This window comes from Gracilinanus agilis, chromosome 5, assembly GCF_016433145.1.
Source record: "Gracilinanus agilis isolate LMUSP501 chromosome 5, AgileGrace, whole genome shotgun sequence".
NCBI lineage: Eukaryota > Metazoa > Chordata > Mammalia > Didelphimorphia > Didelphidae > Gracilinanus > Gracilinanus agilis.
This window is the reverse complement of record NC_058134.1, coordinates 172,004,358-172,027,778: the sequence shown is the minus strand read 5'-3', so window position 1 is coordinate 172,027,778 and position 23,421 is coordinate 172,004,358. Positions and strand designations below refer to the sequence as shown.

The following is a 23,421-nucleotide window of genomic DNA, read 5'->3' as shown; positions in this document are numbered from 1 at the left end:
TATATTTTTTTTTTTTTTTTTTTGGAAAGTTGCCTCTTCATATCCTTTGATCATTTATCAATTGAGGAATGACTTTTACTGATTTGAATGAGTACCTCATTTATTCTGGGAATGAAAACTCTTATTAGAAATTTGCTATAAAGATTTTTCTTCCAGTTATGTTCCGCTTTATTTTAGCTCAGTTGGTTTTGTTGAACACTTTGCATTTCTAGACAGCTCTAATGGTTTAAAAACTATTTCTTATATCACTTTAAAAGCTCCCTCTCTATAAGTTTCTTGAATCTGTGAGATTCTTTGACTCTAGAATTGGGAGAGACCTTAGTTAAGGGGGATCAAATCTGTCCAAAACATCGAATCCTTACTACCACATCCTCAACAACTATACATTCAACCTCTGCTTGAAGTCCTCTGATGGCAGATAACTCACTGCTGTCATAAAAAGTAGATTCTGTATTTTGGCATCTCACGTAGCTGCTTCTTGTTTTGAGCATAAACTTGACTTCCTGTAACTTCCATCCATTTGTATTAGTTTTTTTTTTTTAAACCCTTGTACTTCGGTGTATTGTCTCATAGGTGGAAGATTGGTAAGGGTGGGCAATGGGGGTCAAGTGACTTGCCCAGGGTCACACAGTTGGGAAGTGGCTGAGGCCGGGTTTGAACCTAGGACCTCCTGTCTCTAGGCCTGACTCTCACTCCACTGAGCTACCCAGCTGCCCCCATTTGTATTAGTTTTGCTTTGTGGACACCAACATGACATGGCAACCAAAAAAGCTAATATTGTCTGAAGATACTTGTTAGTCCATGTTACACAGAATAAGTACAGTCTTCCTTCACCATGACAGTACTTCACATATTTGAACAACAACAAAAGTAGCAGCAACAATGATACTATTAGTTGACAATTTTGTGTTACTTAAAATTTTGCAAAATTATATCTTTACAATAATCTTGTGATAAAGGAATTGCAAGAATTATTGTCCTCAAAATACAAAATTGAGACTCAGAGAGGTTAAGTCATTTGCCCAGTGTCACAAAGCTAAGAAATGTTATCCATATTGGGATTCTAAATCCTATTCTCTTCCGTCTGAGTCCAGTATTCTTTCCATTGTGCAATCTGGCCTTTGAGATCCGGTATGCTAGGGAGAGGAATGTTATAAACTTCTGGGGATTGTATGGTCAAAGGCATGGTTGGTCCAGAAAAATCAAAGTTAAGGAAAACCATGGAGGGGCAGGCCATTCACCACCATGATAGATTTGCTTCACACAGAGAATTAACTTTGTGCTTAAGTAACCACTTCCCTTCCTACTTAGCTTAAGGTGATGCAGTTGAGAACCCTAACAGATTTGCTTTTCCCTAGCTTCATAAAAGATATCAGAAAAGTTCATGTTTTTATTTTTAATTAATTCTAACACAGGCATATTCTTATCTAAGATTTTCTTCTGTAATTAAATAATGGAGGAGTACAAATCACATATATTTGTTAATCTACTCTTTAGGTTATTTTTGAAATTCCATTTGATATTTTTCATCCTGCTGAAAATCTAATTGAATTAGAGATCAGGTTAATTCTTTTAAAAGGCCCAAAGCAATCTATTTGTGACAAATGAACAGTAAAGTATTTCTTACACTGAAATGCTCCTCAAGCCCTTCAAGCATACAGGTGCTTAATAAATATGTAATGAAAGAAAGAAGTATTTTATTGCCATGTTTCTGCTCAAGGTTCATCACTTCCAGTTCTTTCTCTTTTTCTTGTCATGGTTTCCTTCAGTATACCAGACTTGTTTTAGTTCATCAGTGTCCTCTTAAAATATAAGACCTGGATCAGACATATTGTTCTTTATAGTATAAGAGAAAAAGTTTTGGATTCAAATCAAGCTTCTACATCTACTTTTTTGTGGCTTCTTGGTGCCAGCAAGAGGTTCTCTGAGAGAATTAGTTGCAGACCAGTTGCTCTTCTGCATTGATGGAAGACATTTGCACCCTAGGAGTTCCCTACATAGTAATAGTTAATATTTTTATAGTGCTGACTTTGTGACACACTGTGTTAAGTGCTTTATAATTATTATCTCATTTGATCTTCATAATAACCTTACAAGGTAGGTAGTATTATTGCCTCTGTTTTATAGCTGGGAAAACAGTGGCAAACATGTTAAATGACTTACCCAAGATCACACAGCTAATAAGTGTGCCTGGCTAGGTTTGAAGTCAGGTCTTTCTTACTCTAGGTGCTCAGTCCACTATGCCTAGCTGCCTTGGATGAAATAAAATATATAGACCCAAATGGTGATGATAATACAATTGGTACTTATCTCACAGGTTTATTTTGATGTTAATGTGATTTTATATAATATATATAGTGCTTTGCAAGCCTTATATTACTACATAAATATCAGTTTTTGTCATTAAGATCCCAAATGAGGGCTGACCAGCACAAATTACTGTGAAACTATTTATTGCTTGATTTTATGCTTTCATCTTATTTTTTCATGTTAAGATTGTTTGAGCTTTATTTTTGGCATCTATATCATACCATTGGTTCAGCCTGAGCTTATAGCCAACCAAGACCCCCTAAGTCTCTCTTATATGGTCTAAATCTTTCTCCATAGGCTAATGGGGCTTACAAAATACAGATTTAAGTGAGCCTAATATGTATTTATAGCAAACACATTGTTAATGAACATCATCAAGAAAAGGAAGCAGTGATCATAAAGCACCAGATTGGCCTCATCAAGAATATGTCCCGTCAGCCTGACCCCATTTCCTTTTTTGACAAGTTTACTGAACTTCCAGATCAGAGGAATACTATACTGGAAGTATAGTTTACTTATATGTTAACAAAGCATTTCACAAGGTCCCATACTGTTCTTATGGAAAAAGTTGAAGAAATATGGGGTAGGTAGGATATAATTTTGTTTATTTGAAACTGGACAAATGGCCAGACACAAAGAATTGTCATCAATGTTTTGATGTCTGATTGGAAAGGAATTCCCTAGTGGAATGCCCTAAGGATCTTTGCTGTGGAACATTTTTATCAGTGATTTAGAAAAAGGCATGAGTATAACTGTGATGGTGTAGACATGGAACAGGCTTTGAAAGTGAGGAAGACCTTAGGTTCAGTCTGTTTTCGCTCGATGACCCCAGGCAAGACATTTAATTCTCAGTGGTCTGGGCAACTCTTTAAGACTGAATAATGGGGAAAGTGCCAACTGTATTAGGGTGGTTTTGGGGATGGGATAGGATGGATTGAATTGGGCAAGTATCAAGATATTAACCCTTGCGTGAAAAGGCCAACAGAAATTCTGTCTAGGCAGAGCCTCGTCTGAGATCACACGCAGACCACTCAATAAATGGAAAAGTAATTTAATTTAAAAGGGAAAGGTTAAAAGAGATTTGGATAACTCAAAGGCTAATTTTCTCTAACTAAAAGTCCCAAGGATCTAATATTTCCTCAAGGAGAGTCTTCTCAGAGTAGTTGGTCTACACTAATCCTCTCCTAATTTCCTAGAAAATCCCCAGTCCCTGCTTTTGCTAAGCTGCACTAAAATCCTCCTTAGATGGTATTAAGGTACTGGTCTGTGGTAAGCTCGGTAGGGCCCAGGGAAAGATCCCAAGTCCGAATGGACTCAGATCTCCCACTCACTGACAGCTGCTGTTGACAAGATGTTGAGTCAAGCTAGCTTCAGTTCAAGGATCTTCTTCCCAGGAAACACAGGAATTAATAGGAAGGATAGGTAAAGGTAATCCATAGGATAGGTAGATAGCAAAAGCCTCCTAGATGCTTATAATCAACAAACCCCAGAGAGACTAATTGCTTCTGACTTTTTTCCACTCAACCCCTTTTACCAACATTCTAGAATTCTTTCCCTCTTGGTCTCATGCCTCCATCCTCTGCAAACTTACTCAAACTTTACTCTAACCCCTCTCTTCCTTATAACACAGCTTACCTTGGAAGAGGGAATTTCCTTCCCCGGGAATTCTCTATAGTACCAATGAAATCATAGGTCCAATTCCTATCTCTGACCCTTGGATAAAGATATAGACAAGTTGCTTGTCAAATTTGTAGGAAAGGGGGATAAATGTGAAGTCTTATCTTTAGAGTAAAAAAACCAAACAACTTCATTACTACAAAATGAGAAGAGACATCTAGATGGTAGTTTGAAAAAGACCTGGGAGTTCTGGTGGACTGCAAGCTCTGTATGAATCTTAAGTGTGATATGGCAGTAGTGAACATCACTAATGCAATCTTACTGCATTAAATGAAACATAAGTCTAAGAAGTTGGTGTTTTCTCAATGTACAACTAAAAAACAACTAAGAGCAGTTTTGGGAACAACTGGCTTTTACAGACAATGGATTCCATGTGTAAGAAAATATATGTAAGGTAATGGGGTCACCAGGGATATTATAATAAACTAAGGGGTTTGTGGGAACACACTTTAGGATTTATGAGAGACTGGACCAGGGTGAAGAGACCAGAGTTTACTGGATTTCTACAGGAATGGCAGTTGATCTTAACTGTCACCCAGCTTCCACTAGACCAGAGTATAGTAACAGGCTAACAAGGTAAAAGGGACTTAACAGCTTTAATTATGTTCGACTAAAAGGTGGGAAAGGATTTCTATACTTAAAATCTAAAGGATAAAACCACAGGGCAATGGAAGGACTTATTCTACTCTAACTTAGTGATCTAAACTAACAGGGCCCAAGGAGCTATAAATGGAGTCTCTGGATTTCTGCCTCAAACCTGGAACCTGCCAGGCTTGAGTACAGCTAGGACTTTGTGGGTTTGGGATTCTCACTGCAATCCACTGATGATCTCTGGATGCCAGGAGTCAAGATGATCTCAGGTACCAGGTAGAGAGGGTACTGCTTGAAGCACTGTCCTCCAGTTTTCAAACTTCTCCTCCTCTCTTGGCTCTGTAGATTTGTCCTTTTCTTAGATGCCACACCACACAGGATCCCAGGGGAAATCAGGAAGCAGGGTGTCCTTTGCTCTGAGGTCTCCCAGGCTGGCAACAGTTTTGCCCACCACTAATGGAGTCCACACTCAGGGCACAGACAGACTTCCTCCTCCTTCATTCCAACCTGGAATTCTAAGCTCCAGCTCCTTCCTGCTAGGTACATCTTAATTCCTAATAACTAGCTAATCTCATCTTACTCATAACACATGTTAGGGAGAAATTACCAAACCCCTAACAGAATTGACAAAAGATAATAGTCTCAGAACCATTGAAACTCAGTGCAGAACACTTGGCAGCACTAAATAAGTTAAAGCAAGTAATTTTGTCAGCTCTAGCTTTAGGCATACCTGATTATAAGAAACTGTTTACTTTACATGTGCATGAAAGAAAAGGAGTAGCTTCTGGCATACTAATACAATTTTTAGGGCCAGTCCAGTGCCCAGTTGCTTATTACTCAGTGCAATTAAATCCAATCACTGCTGGTGCACTTCCATGTCTGAGAAGTGTTGCTGCTACTGCTATGCTAATGACAAAAGCTGCATACTTAGTATTGGGATGTCCACTAACTATTGTGTGCCCACATGAGGAGGAAGCTTTATTATTAAGACACAGAACACAAGCATTTTCAGACTAAAGACTTACATGATATGAGATTACATTATTAGGAAATGAAAACATTACATTAAAATGCTGCACTACTTTGAATCCAGCTACACTGTTACCTGATCTACCAACCAATGGTGAACCACTACATAATTTTGAATCAGTAGTATAAATGTCAGAGAAACCATGTGCAAATTTTATCAGATACACCATTACAGAATGCAGATATTGTTTTATTTACTGATGGTTTATCTTTTATGAGATATGGGATAAGCTATACAGGAACAACAATAGTAACAGAATTTGAAACTATATGGTCAGCATTACTTCAATCTAATCTAAGTGCACAAACAGCAGAATTAATAGCATTAAAGTAAGCCTGTTTAATAGCAAGGGATAAAAAAAACTACCATATACACTGATTCCAAATACGCTTTTGGTATATGACATGCAGTGGATACTGTTTGGTTACAATAAGGATTTTTAACATCACCAGGCAAAATGATAGCAAATGCGAAGATTATAAATGAAGGTCTTGTTGCACTCCAATTACCAAAAATGCTAGTAGTGGTGCATTGTTCAGCAAAGACAGGTAGAACTGATTTTTTGTCAAGAGGGAATCATAGAGCAGATATTGCTGCAAAATTAGCAGCTATGGAAGGCCCAGAGTTAATTTTGAATCTATCAATCATTACTGAAACAGATTTATCCCATGCATACAATGAGAAAGAAATCAAGAAATGGAAGCAAAATTTAAAAGCCAAACAAATAAATAGTGTGTGGGTGGTGTCACAGGGTAAACCAATACTGCCAAGAACATTTTACAATCAAATTTGCCAATCAATTCACAAGAATGGTCATTTTGGAATGCAAGGCATAGTATATTTTGTAAAGAAAGTCTGGATAGCCCCTGGAATAACAAATATTGCATCAAAAGTCTGTGCAGTGTGTCCAACATGCCGAGCCTACAACCAGCATGTATTTAGAGGAAAGATGTTTGGAGGACAACCTTTGGCTTATACTCCATTTGAACATTTACAAATAGATTTTATATCAGTGCCTAAACCTTGAACAATACAAAATTCTGTTTAGTACTGGGGTGGTGGCTGAGAAGCTCTGAGAAGCTCACCACTGGTTGAGAACTTTCAGCTCTCACCCAATGGCTGAACTCCCTCTTGGAATGTTCAAGCCCCTCTTACTTCCTTTATGAATCTAGCTGGCCAACTGTTCATTTCCTGTCTGTCTCTCTATCCACCCATCTAGGGTGCCAAACTGTAGGAAAATATAAGTAATGGGGTCACCAGGGATATTTAAAAATCAACTATGGGGTTTGTGGGAACACTCTCTGGGATGTAAGAGAGAGTAAAACTGAACACTGAAGTCTTGTGCAGGTACACCACTCCCAACTGAAAAAAATAACTGACAAGGTAACAAGGTGAAATTGGGTTTTAATTAGAAACAACTAAAAGGAGGGATAGGAATGACTACTCTAAATTCTTGACACCTAATAACAAAACCCAAAGGGACAGGGAAGGACTTATTCAACTACACTAATCTAAGCTATCTAACTAACAGGGCCCAAGGTGCTATACTGGAGTCTTTGGGTTTCTGCCTCACACCTGGAACCTGCCAGGCTTGAGTGCAGCTAGGGTTTGTGGCTTTGGGATTTCTCACTGCAATCCACTGATGATCTCTGGATGCCAGGAGCTAAAGATGTCTCAGGAACCAAGTAGAAAGGGGTTTGCTTGAAGCACTGTCCGCCAGAACTCAAACTACACCTCTTCTATTGGCTCTGTAGATCTTGTCCTTTACTTGATGCCACACCACACAGGATCCCAGGGGAAAACAGGATGCAAGGTGTCCTTTGCACTGAGGGCTCCCAGGCTGGCAACAGTTTTTGCCTACCACTAATGGAGTCCACACACAGAACACAGATAGACTTCTTCCTCCTTCATTCCAACCTGGAATTCCCAGCTCCAGCTCCTTCCTGCTAGGTACTTCCTAATCAATATATAATCAATACCTAATAACCAGCTAATCTAATCTTACTCATAACATAGTGGACTAATTAACAAGATGGCCAGATAAATAAGAACACAGTACAATTTATAACTAAAGTATTATTGAAAGAGATCATACCCAGATTTGGTTTACTATCAAGAATAGATTTGGACTGAGGAACACACTTTACAGATTCAATTTTACAACAGATATATTTGTGTTTAGGGATAACACCTAAATTTCATGTGCCATACCATCAGCAGAGTTCTGGACAATTAGAAAGATTAAACAGAGAATTAAAGATGATGATTGGGAAATTATGTACACACTTGAAATGGCCTGATACACTACCATTAGCTTTGCTTTGTCTAAGAACTAGACCAAGGGGAGACCTACACATTTCACCATTCAAGATGCTGTTTGGTCATTCACCCATACAAGCAAAGACATTTAACCCTGTTTATACATCAGTGTTAGCTGGAGATACAACAATAGCAGAATATATGAGATTTTCAAATTAAGATCAAGGAATTACATGAATTGGGAGCAATAGTATAGGCTGGACTGATAGATTTTTCATTGCATGATATAGATCCTGGAGATATGATTTAGAGAACTTTAAAATAGGAGGTACCCAGCCGGTCAGGGAAAGTCCCTTCCAGGTACTTTTGACTTTAACAGCGATCAAGATTGGAGAAAAATCAGCATGGATACTTTGTTCCCATGTGAAGAGAGTACTATCCATTGAGAATGAAGATCAATAAAACTACAAAGTCAACTATGATTAGACATTATAATCAAGAATGAGACAACTGAACACTGGACAACTAGACAAAAGGACATTATTTGCGAGGACAATGGACTACAACAAGAGATTATTTCCAAGGACACTGTACTACAATGTGGACTATGGAGACTGGATTATTTCAAGGACACTGAACTTTGCATTTAAATGTAAGATTTGATTTTCATACATAAAGGTTGGTATTAGAACGTAATAGGTAAGTGTATAATTTATGGTTTAAAAATGATAATTATTAATATAAAACAACATTAAATAGGAATTTAAATTAATACATAGTTAATAAACACAATAATTAATGAATAAAACAATAAATATAAATGTATAACATTAATTAAAAATAATAATAAATATATTAAACACATTAAAAATATAAAAATTAAAATATAAAAGAAAATATATCTATCAGGGGGAACGTTATATGTAAATAGTGTAATAATGTGTATATAATGATTGTCGCAAGGTTTTTTCACATAGTAATAACTAAGTTGAATTTGAATTATTATCTTTAGGTAGTTTTGTTTCTGTAAAAAATATAATCAGTAGTATGTTATTGTGTAACTGTAAATATCTGTATGAAGTATGTGACTTGCATTTTGCCAGATGTTTTGCTTTTTTCCTTTCTTCTTTCTTTTTACTTCTCCCTGTTTCCAGTATAGAATATAGAATAAGTTTAGTTAGGTTAAATGATTCAAGGAATCACAGTGGGGAATGTTGTGATAAAGATTTTATTTCGTTTACCCTGTCTCATTAGGAGCAGGGGTTTTAGGTCAGAGGAAGGGTTTGTGATTTTTACACTGTCCCCTTTAAGGGAAAAGTATAAAACCCAGTGAAGAGAGAATTCTGGGCTCCATGTTTCTCTGGCAGTCTCAGAGAACAGGGGTAGCAGTTTTGAGCTCTCTCACTCTGACAGTTGGTGGCATTTGGAATTAATAGAAGATTATATATTACTTTGAGACTTGAGAAAAAGAGTGTTATTCACTGAAGGGGTTTTCCTCCCTAGGTCCTAAAGAGAGAAGAAGCTGCCAGAGAGAGGCTCTGTCCACTCTCTCTGACTTGGAAGAAGGCCCTATGTCAATTTCTCTCTGCCAGGAGAATCTGACAGTTATTCTGATAGTTTGATCATTTATATTAATTGAAGGAGGTTAAAGAAGATTTTATAAATCAGAATAGGTTTAGTTGGATAGAGAATATTTTAAGATACGTGAGAATAGTTTTAAGGAGGTTCCCCTTGGTGGACAAGAAGAAGCTGAAAACACAGCAATCTAGATTTTGAAGGGTTTTGTATTTAGACATTTTATTATAAGATTCCTACCTTATTCCTAACTCCTATTCCTACTTCCTATTGCCTTTCCTTACTTCAACTAGAAATAAATTAGAGTTGTATTAAACTGCATATGGCCTTCCATCCACCACCTGCAAATATTTTAACCCTGACAGCTTTAGTGTATTATAACAGCTAATCAGTATCAACTGGCTATCAATATTCAAACCCAACAGTTAGATCATTATACCAGCTATTATTTACCCATAACACTGCCCAGAAGAAACTATCTGAAATACTTTGGTCAATTCTGGGCACTATGTTTTAGGAAGGACATTGATGAATTAAAAAGCATAAAGGGAAGGCAGCCTCAGAATAGTGAAAGATCTTGAGAACATAGGAGACTTCATAAAAGGGAATGAAAATGTTTATCCTGGAGATGATAGATTTTTTTCAAGAAATAGTTTCTTTCGAGTCAGGAAATTCCTTCATTTTTCATATTTCATTTACAGTTCTTTCTACTAGGTCTCAGTGATACCTATTAAGTTATTTTTATCTCTCTTATGTTGATTACAAGTTCATTTGATTACCTATCCCCCTAACACTTTATGCATTAGTGTGTGCATATATACATCTGTATATGTGCACATATATACAAATACTGATCTACTTACTTATTTATCTTGTGAATACCTATATACTGTAGGGATTAAATTTATGGTTGGACTAAATATAAGAGAATGTGGTTGCTGATTAAAAAATAATTAATGTAGCTCATCAAAATGACACTAGCAGCTTTATTTACAAAAAGAGAGGAAGAGTAAAAGTAGAGCAATGTGAAAGAGGATAGAGTAAAATATCTAATCTTACATACTAAATATTTGCCCCGGCCCCTGGCTCAAACCAGGCAGGGCTAATTAGCTCTCAGCTGGAGGACCCTCAACTGGAGGGCCTGGTGGCGAATACCCGTGAGGCCTCTGCCAAGATAGGGAGGCCTCTCAGGAAACTAATCTCTCCAGAAGCTGGGAAAGGAGCCTGCTTTTCACTCACTGAAGCAGTGGCTCCAAAAGGAGAAGATCCAAGAGCAGTCTTACCAGAGTCCCTGGTCCTCCATGCTCCAGATTCAGCCGGAAGACCTCCTGACAGAAAGTTTCAGCCTCTTTTAAAGACCTTTATTAACTTCACTTCCTGTCCTTTTCTCCACTTTAGGGGGACCAATTGCAGTCTTTAAATTTGCTTAGCACTGCCCAGGAGGCAGTCAGTTGCTTCTGGAGGTGTAAACCACTTTAGTAAGTGGTTTGTGGACTTCCCATACTTAATGTTAAGTATGGGTGTCTTTGCTTTTTGTTCATTAAATTTACAAGTAAGAAGGAGAGAGTTAATCCCATCTTCACAATACTCTTTCCAGTTTGTATTCTTTCCCAATCTCCATTATCTGAATATTTTCCCTTCCCCTTCAAATTTTAGTTTGCAACCCTTTTGATAAGCCTACTGCCAAACACGTTCTTCCCAGATGTCCTGAATTTTGCTCCTTGTCAGAAATCCATTATCCTGTTGTCATAAACCTTGGTTCAGAAAGTGACACCATCCTTGCAGTTAACTTCACATCACATAGCCTCCTTATCTCTCTGTCTTTTAACATTTCTTTCTTCAGTTTACTTGTAGTTCTTTCATTTTTCCCTTACACAATGATATACAAGGCATTATAATTCTCAACTCTTGGAATGACTTAAAACATTCTTATATTCTACTATCATGTGAGAACATTATGGCCGAGTACACAGATTTTAGATAAATAACCAGATAAGCTAATCTGCAGGTGTGTAAATGCAAAGCTTTTTTTTTTTTTTGTAACTGAAGTTTGATTAACTTAGCCTATGACACTAGAGTGAAAATAGTAGGTTAAGAAAAGTAGTAGATAATAGTCACTTGCCAAATAATATTGCAGATGCCTCATCAGTGAAGATAGTATGTTTACCAATCAGTCATATAAGGACTACTTAGCTCCCAGTAGTGAGTCATTCACAAGCTAATTATATTTAGAGTATAGATCAACTATAGTTAAACTGCATTTTACCTAGTTTTTTTTTTATTCATGCCCAAGATTTTTATTTTTTTTAATTTTTTCCCCCAAGATTTTTAGATGTAATGAGGATTATAAAGAAATGTAGAGCAAGTAGGAACCTTGGGGATCATTGATTCTAATCCTTTATTTTGCAGATAAGGAAATTGAAGATAAAAAGTCATGAGTACTCTGATAATTTTTTATTTCCTTTTTTAGCAAAAAAAAGAAGCAATGATTGGTTTTAGGAGTCTTGTATTTTTTCCTAAGGATTAAGGGTGGCATAATGGATAGAATGCTGGACTTGGGATCAGAAATTAATAAACAATTACTTATTAAATGATTACTATGTACCAGGCACTTTCCTCATTACTAATAATACCAAATCAAAATTGAAATAGTAACTGCCCTCAAAGAGTTCACATTCTAATAAGTGAGAGCTAACATATTTCATATATAAAAAAACAACACCATGTACATAATACATACAAAATGAATACAAGGGAGTTTTGGGAGGGAGTACCTTAGCAAATGGGTGCTGTGACTCAGGAAAGGCTTTATATAAAGTTTAATTTGAACTAAGTTCTTAAAGAAAATTAGGAATTCTGTGAGGGAAATGTGAAGAAGTGAATTCTGTGGTTGATGGGGCTGCCAGAATAGATGTCCAAGAAACTAGAGATAAGATGTGTATGCAGAACAGTAAGTTGGGCTAGCATGCAGAGTAATATGTATGAATTTTGATAGGAGTCAGGTTGTAAAGGAAGCCAGATTAGTTAATAACCCTTCGGAGGAGTTTAACATGCCAAAGAAGCCTTTGTTTCAAATTTCATCTCCAGCACTAATTGTGCAATGTTAGGAAAATCCATTAATCTCTTTGGGCCTCAGTTTATCTATGAACTTGGGAATAATATCTGTAGTTACCTACTTTGTAGGATTCTAATGAGGTTTGATTGAAGTAATATCTGTAAGCTGCTTTGCAAAATTTAAAGCATTATGTAAATGATGATTGTTATTTCTTTTTTAAACATTTAATTAAGTTAATTTATTTAGAATATTTTGCCATGGTTACATGATTCATGTTCTTTCCCTCCTCTTCTCCCTCCCCCTCCCATAGCCAACAAGCAATTCCACTAGGTTTTACTTGTGTCATTGATCAAGACCTATTTCTATATTATTACTATTTGCAGTAGAGTGATTGTTTAGAGTCTATCTCTCCAATCATATCCTCATCGAACCATATGACCAAGCAGTTGTTTTTCTTCTGTGTTTCTACTCCCACAATTCTTTCTCAGGATGTGGATAGCATTCTTTTTCATAAGTCCCTCAGAATTGTCCTGGGTCATTGCATTGCTGCTAGTAGAGAAGTCAGTTATGTTTGATTGTGCCACAGTGTATCAGTCTTTGTGTATAATGTTCTCCTGGTTCTACTCCTTTCACTCTTCATCAGTTCCTGGAGATCTTTCCAGTTCACATGGAATTCCTCCAGTTCATTATTCCTTTGAGCACAATAGTATTCCATCACCATCAGATACCACAATTTATTCAGCCATTCTCCAACCAAGGAATACCCTCTCATTTTCCAGTTTTTTGTCACCACAAAGAGTGTGGTTATAAATACTTTTATATATGTATTTTTCCCTGTTATCTCATTGGAGGTACAAACCTAGCAGTGGTATAGCTGGATCAAAGGGTAGACAGTCTTTTAAAACCCTTTGGGCATAATTCCAAATTGCCTTCCAGAATGGTTGGATTAATTCATAACTCTACCAGCAATGCATTAGTGTCCAAATTTTGCCACATCCCCTCCAACATTTATTACTTTCCTTTGCTGTCAGAGTTGTTTTTATTTGCATTTCTCTAATTATAAGAGATTTAGAACACTTTTTCATGTGCTTATTGATAGTTTTGATTTCTTTATCTGAAAATTGCCTATTCAGGTCCCTTGCCCATTTATCAACTGAGCAGTGGCTTGATTTTTTTGTACAATTGATTTAGCTCCTTATAAATTTGAGAAGATGATTGTTATTTCATGTTATCTGGAGACTCTAATTGAGAGTTAGATAGAATTTAGTGAGTCATATATCATCAATATTAGGCTTTTTTGGAACCAAGTATTGCTGTTCATTTTAATACTTAGAAAAGAGCTTGGAATAGTTGAATTTTATATAATATTTGTAATACCTGTATTGATTCCTATATGAATGCAACTAAATTAGGACTTTTGAAACTCATTTAAAAAACTATTCTGCTAATGTTAGAAGAGAAATTATGGAAGTCAGCTTTTTTAGATGCAGGAAATCTGACCTTTAGATATCCTGTGCAGATCTGGTGCTTTGTAAGAATTTTCAGTTTTACAAAAGCAAGAATTTAGGACCCAGGACTTGTAAAACAGTTCTCTCCTTAAAGTTAAAGGATTGAGGAGGAAATTTCCCCAGTCAGGTCAGGAGTGAAGTGACAGTTGAGAAAACTCCTCCTCTTCTATGGCTCCTCCTTTCACATTCCGAACAGGCGACATTCTGCTGGGCTGTTTCAGAGTCCATTCCAACTCCAACTGCCTGCTCATAGGCCACAGAGCTGGAGGGGAAGGGGAGCACTCAGGCCACTTTCTTTCCCCTCTCTACACTGATTGTGGACATTCCTCTCTTCACCCTCTTCTTCATCCAGCAGCCCAATGGGAGTGCTTCCTCTCTCCCCTGTGTGGAGTAAAGGGTGGGACAGGGAGCGCCTGACACTTGGTGAGTGGGAAGGGCCCAGTACTCTGTCTCTAAAAGATTCGACATCACTAGAGTATACTATTATGCAATAAGGAATGGTAGACATTGAGAACTCAGAGAAACTTTGGAAGATGACAAACATGAAGTAGCCGTAAAAGAAGCTATAACACAATGGGAAGGTATTAGCCCTCAGTGTATAAATGAACTCTGGAACACTGGTGAGGAAACACACCCAATCCGCCTCTACCAAAAGGTCATGAACTGTAGGTGGGAAATTAGGGTGGCATTGGAAAGTGATAGTAGTATAAAGGCAGGGAAAACACTTCAATGTATTTTTAAAAGAAAAAAAAAACATACAATGTGCATGAAGAAAATTTAGAAAGGTATTTTAAAGGAAGACATCCCTAAAAGGAAGAAATGGGAAATTTGAGGGAAAAGTTATATTGGATGTGAAGGATATGTCAATTTTAGGCCAAGAAAATAAAATATATATTGGAGTGGAGTGTTTAGAAAAAAGATAAATCAAATACAGATTGCCCTAAAAGTTTTAGTGCAGTTGTAAGCAACTAAAGCTTTTGGACTTTTGGGAACACCCTGTATGTGTTTTATAATTAAAACCTTTGGGTTGCATTTATATCTTGTCACATATAGTTGTTTAATCTTCGGTAAAAAATAAAGTTCTTCCTTAAGAGAACTAACTCATAAAGGTGTGGTGGAAGCTAGCCAGCAGCTCCAGTGGGTCTAGAAAGGTGTACAGTTTAGGTGAAAAAGAAGAGAGAGTCGGAGACACAGTGGATTTCCGGAAGCTGTTCTGAGAACTTGCTGTGAATCTTTATTTTTTTTATACCTTTCTCTCATAGTCACACAAATGCTGGGAAAATTTATATTTCAAACCCAAACAGAAAAGAGCTCAAGGTTATACCAGTTACATAAAAATTGGCACACCAAATATATTTCTTCATATAGATTATACCTAGTCTAAACAGTCTTCAAGGCTACCAAAACCTTACTTTATCTAAGTTTTATTATAATAAAAAGAACCTTCAACATATTTCAATAGTTGGAGTTGAGTGTGAGAACATTTGGGTTCCTGGAGTTAAATTCAGCGTGAGAAAGTCATCCAATGAGGGTATTTTGTTTTGAAATATCATGCTGTGTCCTTCAGACTCTTGAGACAGAGAAAGAGAAAGATTAAAGCAGCTTCTGCTATTTTACTGAGGGTATGAACTATTAACTCATTAAATGCTGGTTAATTATAGAGTAATTAGGGGATTTCTATAAAGGAGTTTTATATCTATACTACAAAACTTGAGGCTATCCTAAAAATATAGATTATAATAATTTCAATAATAAAAAGTGTCGATCTGAAGAGTCATCCAGAGGGATCTGATTTGGTTATCCATCTATCCTGTGGCCCAATTTTCAGACAACAGGAATCCATGCAGGGCTCTGCCATCTGCATTAACTTGGTGGAAACCCGGTGGGTGAACCTTATTTCTCTGGCTCTCATGCCTTTGGGGGGCTCCCAGCTAAGATGGAAAAATATGGCAAAGAAAATGAAAAGTTTTTGAAATGTTTTATAAAATATGAAGAGAACAATTAAAATCCTTCCCATGGAGAAAGAAGAAAGACTATTTTAAATTATGACATAATTCAATGAAGAATAAAAAATTCTGATGATGACATTTTCTTACTCAGAAATTTTCTGTGGCTCCCTGTTACCAATGAATGGTGTCCAAGAGACTTTTCTTGGCATTCAAGGCTCTCTACTATTTGTCCTTATTCTGCTTTCCCAGCTCTATCATCCTCAACATTCTTTTTTTTTTTAATTTATTTTTATTTTTTTTAAACCCTCAACTTCTGTGTATTGGCTCCTAGGCAGAAGAGTGGTAAGGGTGGGCAATGGGGGTCAAGTGACTTGCCCAGGGTCACACAGCTGGGAAGTGTCTGAGGCCGGATTTGAACCTAGGCCCCCCCATCTCTAGGCCTGACTCTCAATCCACTGAGCTACCCAGCTGCCCCCTCAACATTCTTTTATGTCACTATTTCTGTCAAATTCTATTACTTACTGTTCTCCAGATATGCCTCTTTATCTAGAATGCATTTTCTCTGTCTTCATCTTCTCTCTGCCAAGAATTATCTTTCTGATTTTTCCCCATCCATCAAAGTTCAGGTCACATGGCAATCTCTTTCCCTGTACTAATTTATTCCTGTCTCCATGTGTTATAGTTATTTGCGTGTAACATCCTCTACCTTTCATTTCCTTACCTATGTATAAGCTATGTCTTCTAAGTAGAATTTAAAATCATTGAAGATTCCATGCCCTATTCATATTTTTCACAGCTCCTTGAGTAGAGTAATCAATATTTGAAGGTGTAATTTAAAAAGTAAAATTTGAAAATTGAATTTTTTTTTACTTTGGTATGCATCATTTTTGTGACTAGATTTTTCCTCGAGACACGAAGTAGAAATAATGTTTTTTCTTAATTTTTTTTACTCTAAGTGTAAATGTTTCTAAAGTAAAATGATAGAATTCAGTATGTAAAATTTATTTGTTGTCATGGCCCTTAACAACTATTAAATTACAGTGCAAGGAATAGAAATTCATTTTTACTCATTTTCAGGACCACTAAAATGATATATGAAATATCAATGATTCTTTTAAATGAAATTTTATTTGAAAAGAATATTATGATATATCAATATTTTCTTGGCAGGTATATCCCAGAGGGACTATACACAGTATTATGATCACATTTCTAAACAAAATGAAGAGATCTGTAGATCCATACAGGATTTTTTCAAGAAACACATACAATATAAATTCTTAGATGAAGACTGTGAGTATTTTTTGTTTTCATAATGGAAAGATGTGTTTTACTTTTAGAGTGTTATGAAACTTTATTTCATCTTGTGATTGCTTGCACTATTATAAACTCTCATATTTGGATGAGAGCTCATAGGCTGCTACCTAGTACTACTTATACCACTTAAGAATTCATTTTACAACCTACCCAATGAGTCATCCTCTACCCTTTGCTTGAAGACTAGTGAGGGGAGCTGAAGCATCTAGTTCCTGTGTAGGCTGCTCTGTCTGCCTAAATACCTTAAATTTAACTTCTAAGGTTTCTATATGGCACTCATATTGAACCACTCCTCACTGTTTCCTTACCACTGTATATATCCCCTTTGAAACCCCATCCTAACCCATTAGCAAAACAAGAGCAAGTACAAATTTCCTTTCTATCAAATGTTTCATTTCTCTTTAGTTTTTTTGATGGCCTTCTTGTACATTATAGATTTGGTAGGAGGTAGTGGATAGAGTACCGGATCTAGAGTCAAGAAGACTCATCTTCCTTAGTTTAAATCCAACCTCAGACATTTACTAGCTGGGTGACTCTGAGCAAGTCACTTTACCCTGTTTGCCTCAGTTTTCTCATCTGTAAAACGAGTTGGAGAAGTAATGGCAAACCAATTTAGTATCTTTACCAAGAAAACCTCAAATTGGGTCATGAAAAGTCAGATATGAATGAAAAATAGCCAAAGAAGAATAACACTTGTACTTTAATTGTTACAATTTAGACATTTACTTTTTACATAATTTGTAATGCTATCATAATCATCTCTCCTGTTACCTTAAAATGTTTATTATAGAGTTTCCCAGAAATGTTCTAAAAATAGTTTTAAGCTTTATAACTTAAATAACCTTTAATAGCTTAAAGCTACATCAAGACTTTTGGGACTCCCTGTATATTCCATAATATATAACTAATAATAGATATTAGTTCATTTAAAGAATGCAAGATGGGTTGGTTTTATTTCTGCTACCAAATTCTTGTCTAAAAGATGAGTAGCGGGCAGCGAGGTAGCTCAGTGGATTGAGAGCCAGACCTATAGATGGGAGGTCCTAGGTTCAAATTTGCACTCAGACACTTCCCAGCTGTGTGACCCTGGGCAAGTCACTTAACCCCCATTGCCTAGTCCTTACCACTTTTCTGCCTTGTAGCCAACACACAGTATTAACTCCAAGACGGAAGGTAAGGGTTTAAAAAAAAAAAAGACGAGTAATCTTTTTTTAATTAAAAAATAATTAGTTAATTTAGAATATTTTCCCATGGTTACATGATTCATGTTTAAAATTTGAGTAATCTAAAAGAATTTAAATTACTTAATATGATGGAGAGCTTCACTAAGTATCAAATTGTCATTTTAAATTTATAAGTATTTGAGAATTAAAGAATACATTTTTCCTGTATTCACCAATATTGTATTTGCTCAAATTTCTTCTACTTGCCAAAAAAAGTTTCTATGCTAGAATTGTGATGATAAATTGCATTAATCATCCCCTGAATGTGGGTAGACTTTATTTTTTCCACCTTCAGATATTACTCAGATCGTCCCCCAATCAAATAAATAGATATCTATTCCAAGAGTACTGTTTGCTTAGTATCAAGCTGGCATCCTCCTGATACCCTGTGTATAATGGACAAATTAGATACTATAAAATTAGTGTGTTCCATGAAACCATAAATTCTAAGATATAATAGATGAAAATGTTAGGAAAGAACTAGCATGATGAAGTATATTTTAACTCTTGTAACAATTAAAATTTTAAGATTTTGAAGCAAGAAAAGTTTTCTTGTTCTCAACCAAGTAATTTTTATCTTTGGTTGAATAATATTTAGAATTCATTTTATTTTTTAAATGTAATTCTTACCATGTAAACATGATTTTTTTCTTTAAATTGTATCATTTACAAAAATTAATTTTAGCTATTTCTTTTTTTGCAGTTGTATTTGATGTATACCGAGATAGTATGGTAAGTTAATTGTTTGCTATAATTTAGTATCAAAATTATCCTTACAAGTCGGCAGAGTTGTGTATTTTTGGGAAAAAGAAATGCTATCTCAAAGAATCTCCTTCCCCAGTCTTCTACAGTGCTTGAAATATCATTATTAGGTATTCCTTTTTGTGGGTCATGAAGGCTTTTCATTTTTCAGGAGTCTCTTAGTATTAAAAACCATTATCATTGAATACCTTAGTAAAGATTAGTTTAACAACAAGAGGCATTTTTCTTTGCTTCCCTCACAATTTTGTTAAGGGATCTGATCCTGTTTAAAGTGGTTTAATATTCCTGAATAATATTTAAACAGATAGGAATAATTAAATCTTTTTTCCAGAATGAAGCATATTTTATTACCAATTAAATAAGATATATTCTTAGCATAATTTGAGTTACTTACAATTTTAAACTAATTTAAAATTAAAGAAGATATGTTTGGGCTTCCTGGGATCTCTTCATGGACTAAGATTAAATAAAAACTTTGTATCTTTCTGATTGTCTTGCTAGTTTTGGGGGAGTTGAAGAGAAAATGCTTCAGATAGGAAAGTCCTGTTAGATAGGGGCTAAAGTGTTGTTTTAAAAGGCCAAGATAGATAATTATGATATTAGCTGTGGAAATGAAGGATGAGAGACAGAAAGTGGTGTTTGGAGCAGAATCAGGATTAAAACAGAGATCATCAAAAGCCAGGGGGCAGTGTGAATGGTGAAGACTTGGTAGAGGAGGAGATAGGAAAAGCTGAAGCTGCTGGATTTTATGCAAAGGAAAGTATAGGTCAGGTTTGGCAAGAGTTCACTTGAATATATTGCACTTAATATTCTGCCAGTAGGTTCCTATTTTTATATGTATGAGAGACGGTGTTAGTCTTCTCTGAATTAATGGCAGCCAGAGAACTACTGTCCATAGCAACAAGTGTCTCTAGACATCTGCATTGAGAGTATCTCACATCTGGCATGTGATAATACACTGTCCAGTGTGCAAAATTTTTTAAATGGACAAACAAACCCACTTTGTGTTTTTTAAAATTCTTATTTTTCTGATTTCGATTTTGTCATAAGTCTTTTCACAGGCATTTAGGTAAGACTTTATGCAGTAGTATTATGTCACAATGAGCATTCACATGATCAATGTGTAGCCATTTATTAAATGTTTGTTATGTGTAGGACACTGTGTTATGTGATGGGGAGATGATTCCTGCCCTCCAGACACCATGTAGACACATAGATGGATACAAAATAAATGCAAGATATTTTTCAGTAGTGGAGAAGGACTAGTAGTGGAAGGATCAGAAAAAAAATATCTCAGAGGAGACATAGAGACAAGAGCTGTATTGTATATAAGGAACAGCAAGTGGGCCAGTGTTGCTCAATTGTAGAATATGTGGAGGGAAATAAAGTGTAAGAAGATTGGAAAGGCAGGAAAGTACTAGATTTTAAAGATCTTTAACCTGGTGGTAATGGAAGTCACTGCAGTTTACTGAGTAAGGGGATTGTTATTGGGAATGTACACTTTAAAAAAAAAGTTTTAGGGGCAGCTTGGTGACTCAATGGATTGAGAGCCAGGTCCAGAGATGGGAGGTCCTGGGTTCAAATTTGGCCTAAGACACTTCCTAGCTGTGTGACCCTGGGTAAGTCACTTAACCCCCATTGCCTAGCCCTTGCTGCTCTTCTACCTTAGAACCAATACACAGTATTGATTCTAAGACAGAAGATAAGTTTAAAAAAAAGTTTTAGAAAAATCGATTTGGCAATTGAATAGAAGATAGATTGAAATCAGGAAAGATGGTGAGGCAGGAAGTCCAATTAGGCCATTACAATTATCTAGGTAAGAATTGCTGAAGGCTTGAACTTGGTAGTGGTTGTATTAGAGGAGAGAAGAGAGTGTATATAGGAAATATTGTGGAGGTGGAAATGGTCAGACTTTGCAATGGATTTGGTCTATGAGCTGAGTGGTAGTGAGGAATTAATAATATTAATAATAGTATTTACATAGCATTTAAAGACCTGCAGAGTGCTTTACAAATGTCTCATTTTATTCTCCCAACAACCTTGGGAGATAGGTGCTATTATTGTCACCAGATGAATTGGAAAAATCAACAAAGACACTAGAGATTAAGGCTTCCTTAAAAAGGAAGCTAAGAAAATCAGAAGGCAGAGATGAAGAGGGAGAGCTTTTCAACCACAAGGGACAGCCAATGAAATACCTAGAACTGGAAGATGGAGTGTCTTGTTTGAAGGAACAACAAGGACGCCAGTGTTACTGGATCATAAAGTACATGGAAGGGAGGAGTAAGACATAAATTTGGAAGGGTGTTGGGGGGCACAGGTCATGAAGAGCTTTGAATGCCAAACAATTGTTTTTATATTTGATCCTGAAAGTGATAGGAAGCCAATGGAGATTACTAAGTTGAGGGAGGGGTGTGTGTGACATGGTCAGAACTGCATTTTAGAAAAATTGCTTAGAGCTGAGTAGAGGATGGAAAGAAGTGGGGATAGACTTATGGCAGGCACACTCACCAGCAGGCTATTGCACTAGTCCAGGTGGGAGGTAATGAGGGTGATACCAGGGTGGAAACAGAATCACAGGAGAGAAGGGGCCATATTAGAGACATGTCACAAAGGTAAACTCAATAAGCCTTAACAATAGATTGGATATAGAGAAATGAGAGAATAAAGTTGAAGATGACCCTCAAGGTACAAGCCTTGGGACCTAGGAAGATGTGGTGCTCTCCATAGTAGAGCATAGAAGTTTTAGGAGAGGTTTTTTGGGAATGGGGGATGATGAGTTCAGTTTTGGACATGTTGAGTTTCATATGTCTTTAGGACATCCATTTGAGGTGTTTAATGAGCAGTTGGAGATATGACACTGCAATTAACAGAAAGGTTAGGACCAGATAAGTAGATTTTAAAATCATAAGTCTAGCAATGATTAAATGAATCCATGGGAACTGATGGGATCTCCAAGTGAAATAGTATAGAAGGAGAAGAGAGCCCAGGACAAAGCCTGGTGGGACACCTGTGGTAATAGGCATGACTTGGATGAAGATTCAGCAAAGCAGACTAAGAAGGAGCATGAGTCAGACCAGTGGGAGGTGAACTACGAGAGGGTAGTGCAATGAAAATCCAAGAGAAGAAGTGATTAACAAAGTCATTATCTGCAGAGGCCAAGAAAGATAAAGATGGAGAAAAGGTCATTAGAATTGGCAAGAAAGAGATTATTAGTAATTTTAGAAGGAGTAGTTTTGGTATAATAGAGAGATTGGAGGTCAGAGTTAAATAGAGAGTAGAGGAAAGAAGTGGAGATACTTATTATAGATATCCTTCTCAAGGAGTTTACCAGAAAAAAGACAGGAGAAATAACTGTATGATAGCTAAGGCTTGGATGAATCAAGCAAATTTTCAAGAACTGAGGAGCGGGGTGGGGGGGGAAGTCATGAGCATGTTTGTAGGCAGTTCAAAAGCACTAGTAAGGGGGCAGCTGGGTGGCTCAGAGATTGAGAGCCAGGTCTAGGGATGGGAGGTTCTAGGCTCAAATGTGGCCTCAGACACTTCCTAGCTGTGTGACCCTGGACAAGTCACTTACTCCCCTGCACCCTTGTTGCCTAGCCCTTACCACTCTTCTGCCTTGTAACCAATACAAAGTATTGAGTCTAAGACAGAAGGTAAGGGTTTAAAAAACCAAAAAAGCACTAGTAAACATGTTTTGTTTTGTTTTGTTTTGGATGTGTTGAGTTTGAGATGCCTAAATGTACATTGGACAGTTAGTATTGCCAGATTTGTTTTTTAGGTGAAAGACTAGAGCAAGAGATAAAATTCTGAGTCATTTGCATAGAGATAGTTAAATCCATGGCAGGTAATGAAGCCCCCCAGTAAGAGACAGAGCCTTAAGCCACATCTGCAGGTAGAGGACATGATGTGGATAATCACCTAGTAAAGGACAATGAGAAGAATTAGAGAATTAAAGTGACTAATAAGGCATTTATTATATGCCAGGCACTGTGCTAAGAGCAAGGTATACAAAAATAAACAAAGAAGAGAGCCCTTATGCTCAAGGAGCTTTACCTTCTAAAGAGGGAAGACAGCATTTAAAGGAGAGTTGAAAAGTGGGGTAGGAGTACTAAGTATTTCAGAAACCCAGAAAGGAGAGAGTATATAATAGAAGAGGCTAATTAAT

The 23,421-nt window shown here is 36.5% G+C and overlaps 1 protein-coding gene across 2 annotated transcripts in view; it reads left to right on the top strand.

The window, feature by feature from the left end:
- Positions 1 to 23,421, top strand: part of CDC123 (cell division cycle 123) — a 103,680-nt gene that overhangs the window by 66,580 nt on the left and 13,679 nt on the right. The window contains exons 9-10 of one of the 2 annotated variants that reach the window (XM_044677927.1): positions 17,125 to 17,247; positions 19,198 to 19,226. In XM_044677927.1, coding sequence (XP_044533862.1) covers positions 17,125 to 17,247; positions 19,198 to 19,226 — 152 coding nt within the window. The remainder of the gene's footprint in view (positions 1 to 17,124; positions 17,248 to 19,197; positions 19,227 to 23,421) is intronic. The other variant, XM_044677926.1, reaches the window with a different exon arrangement.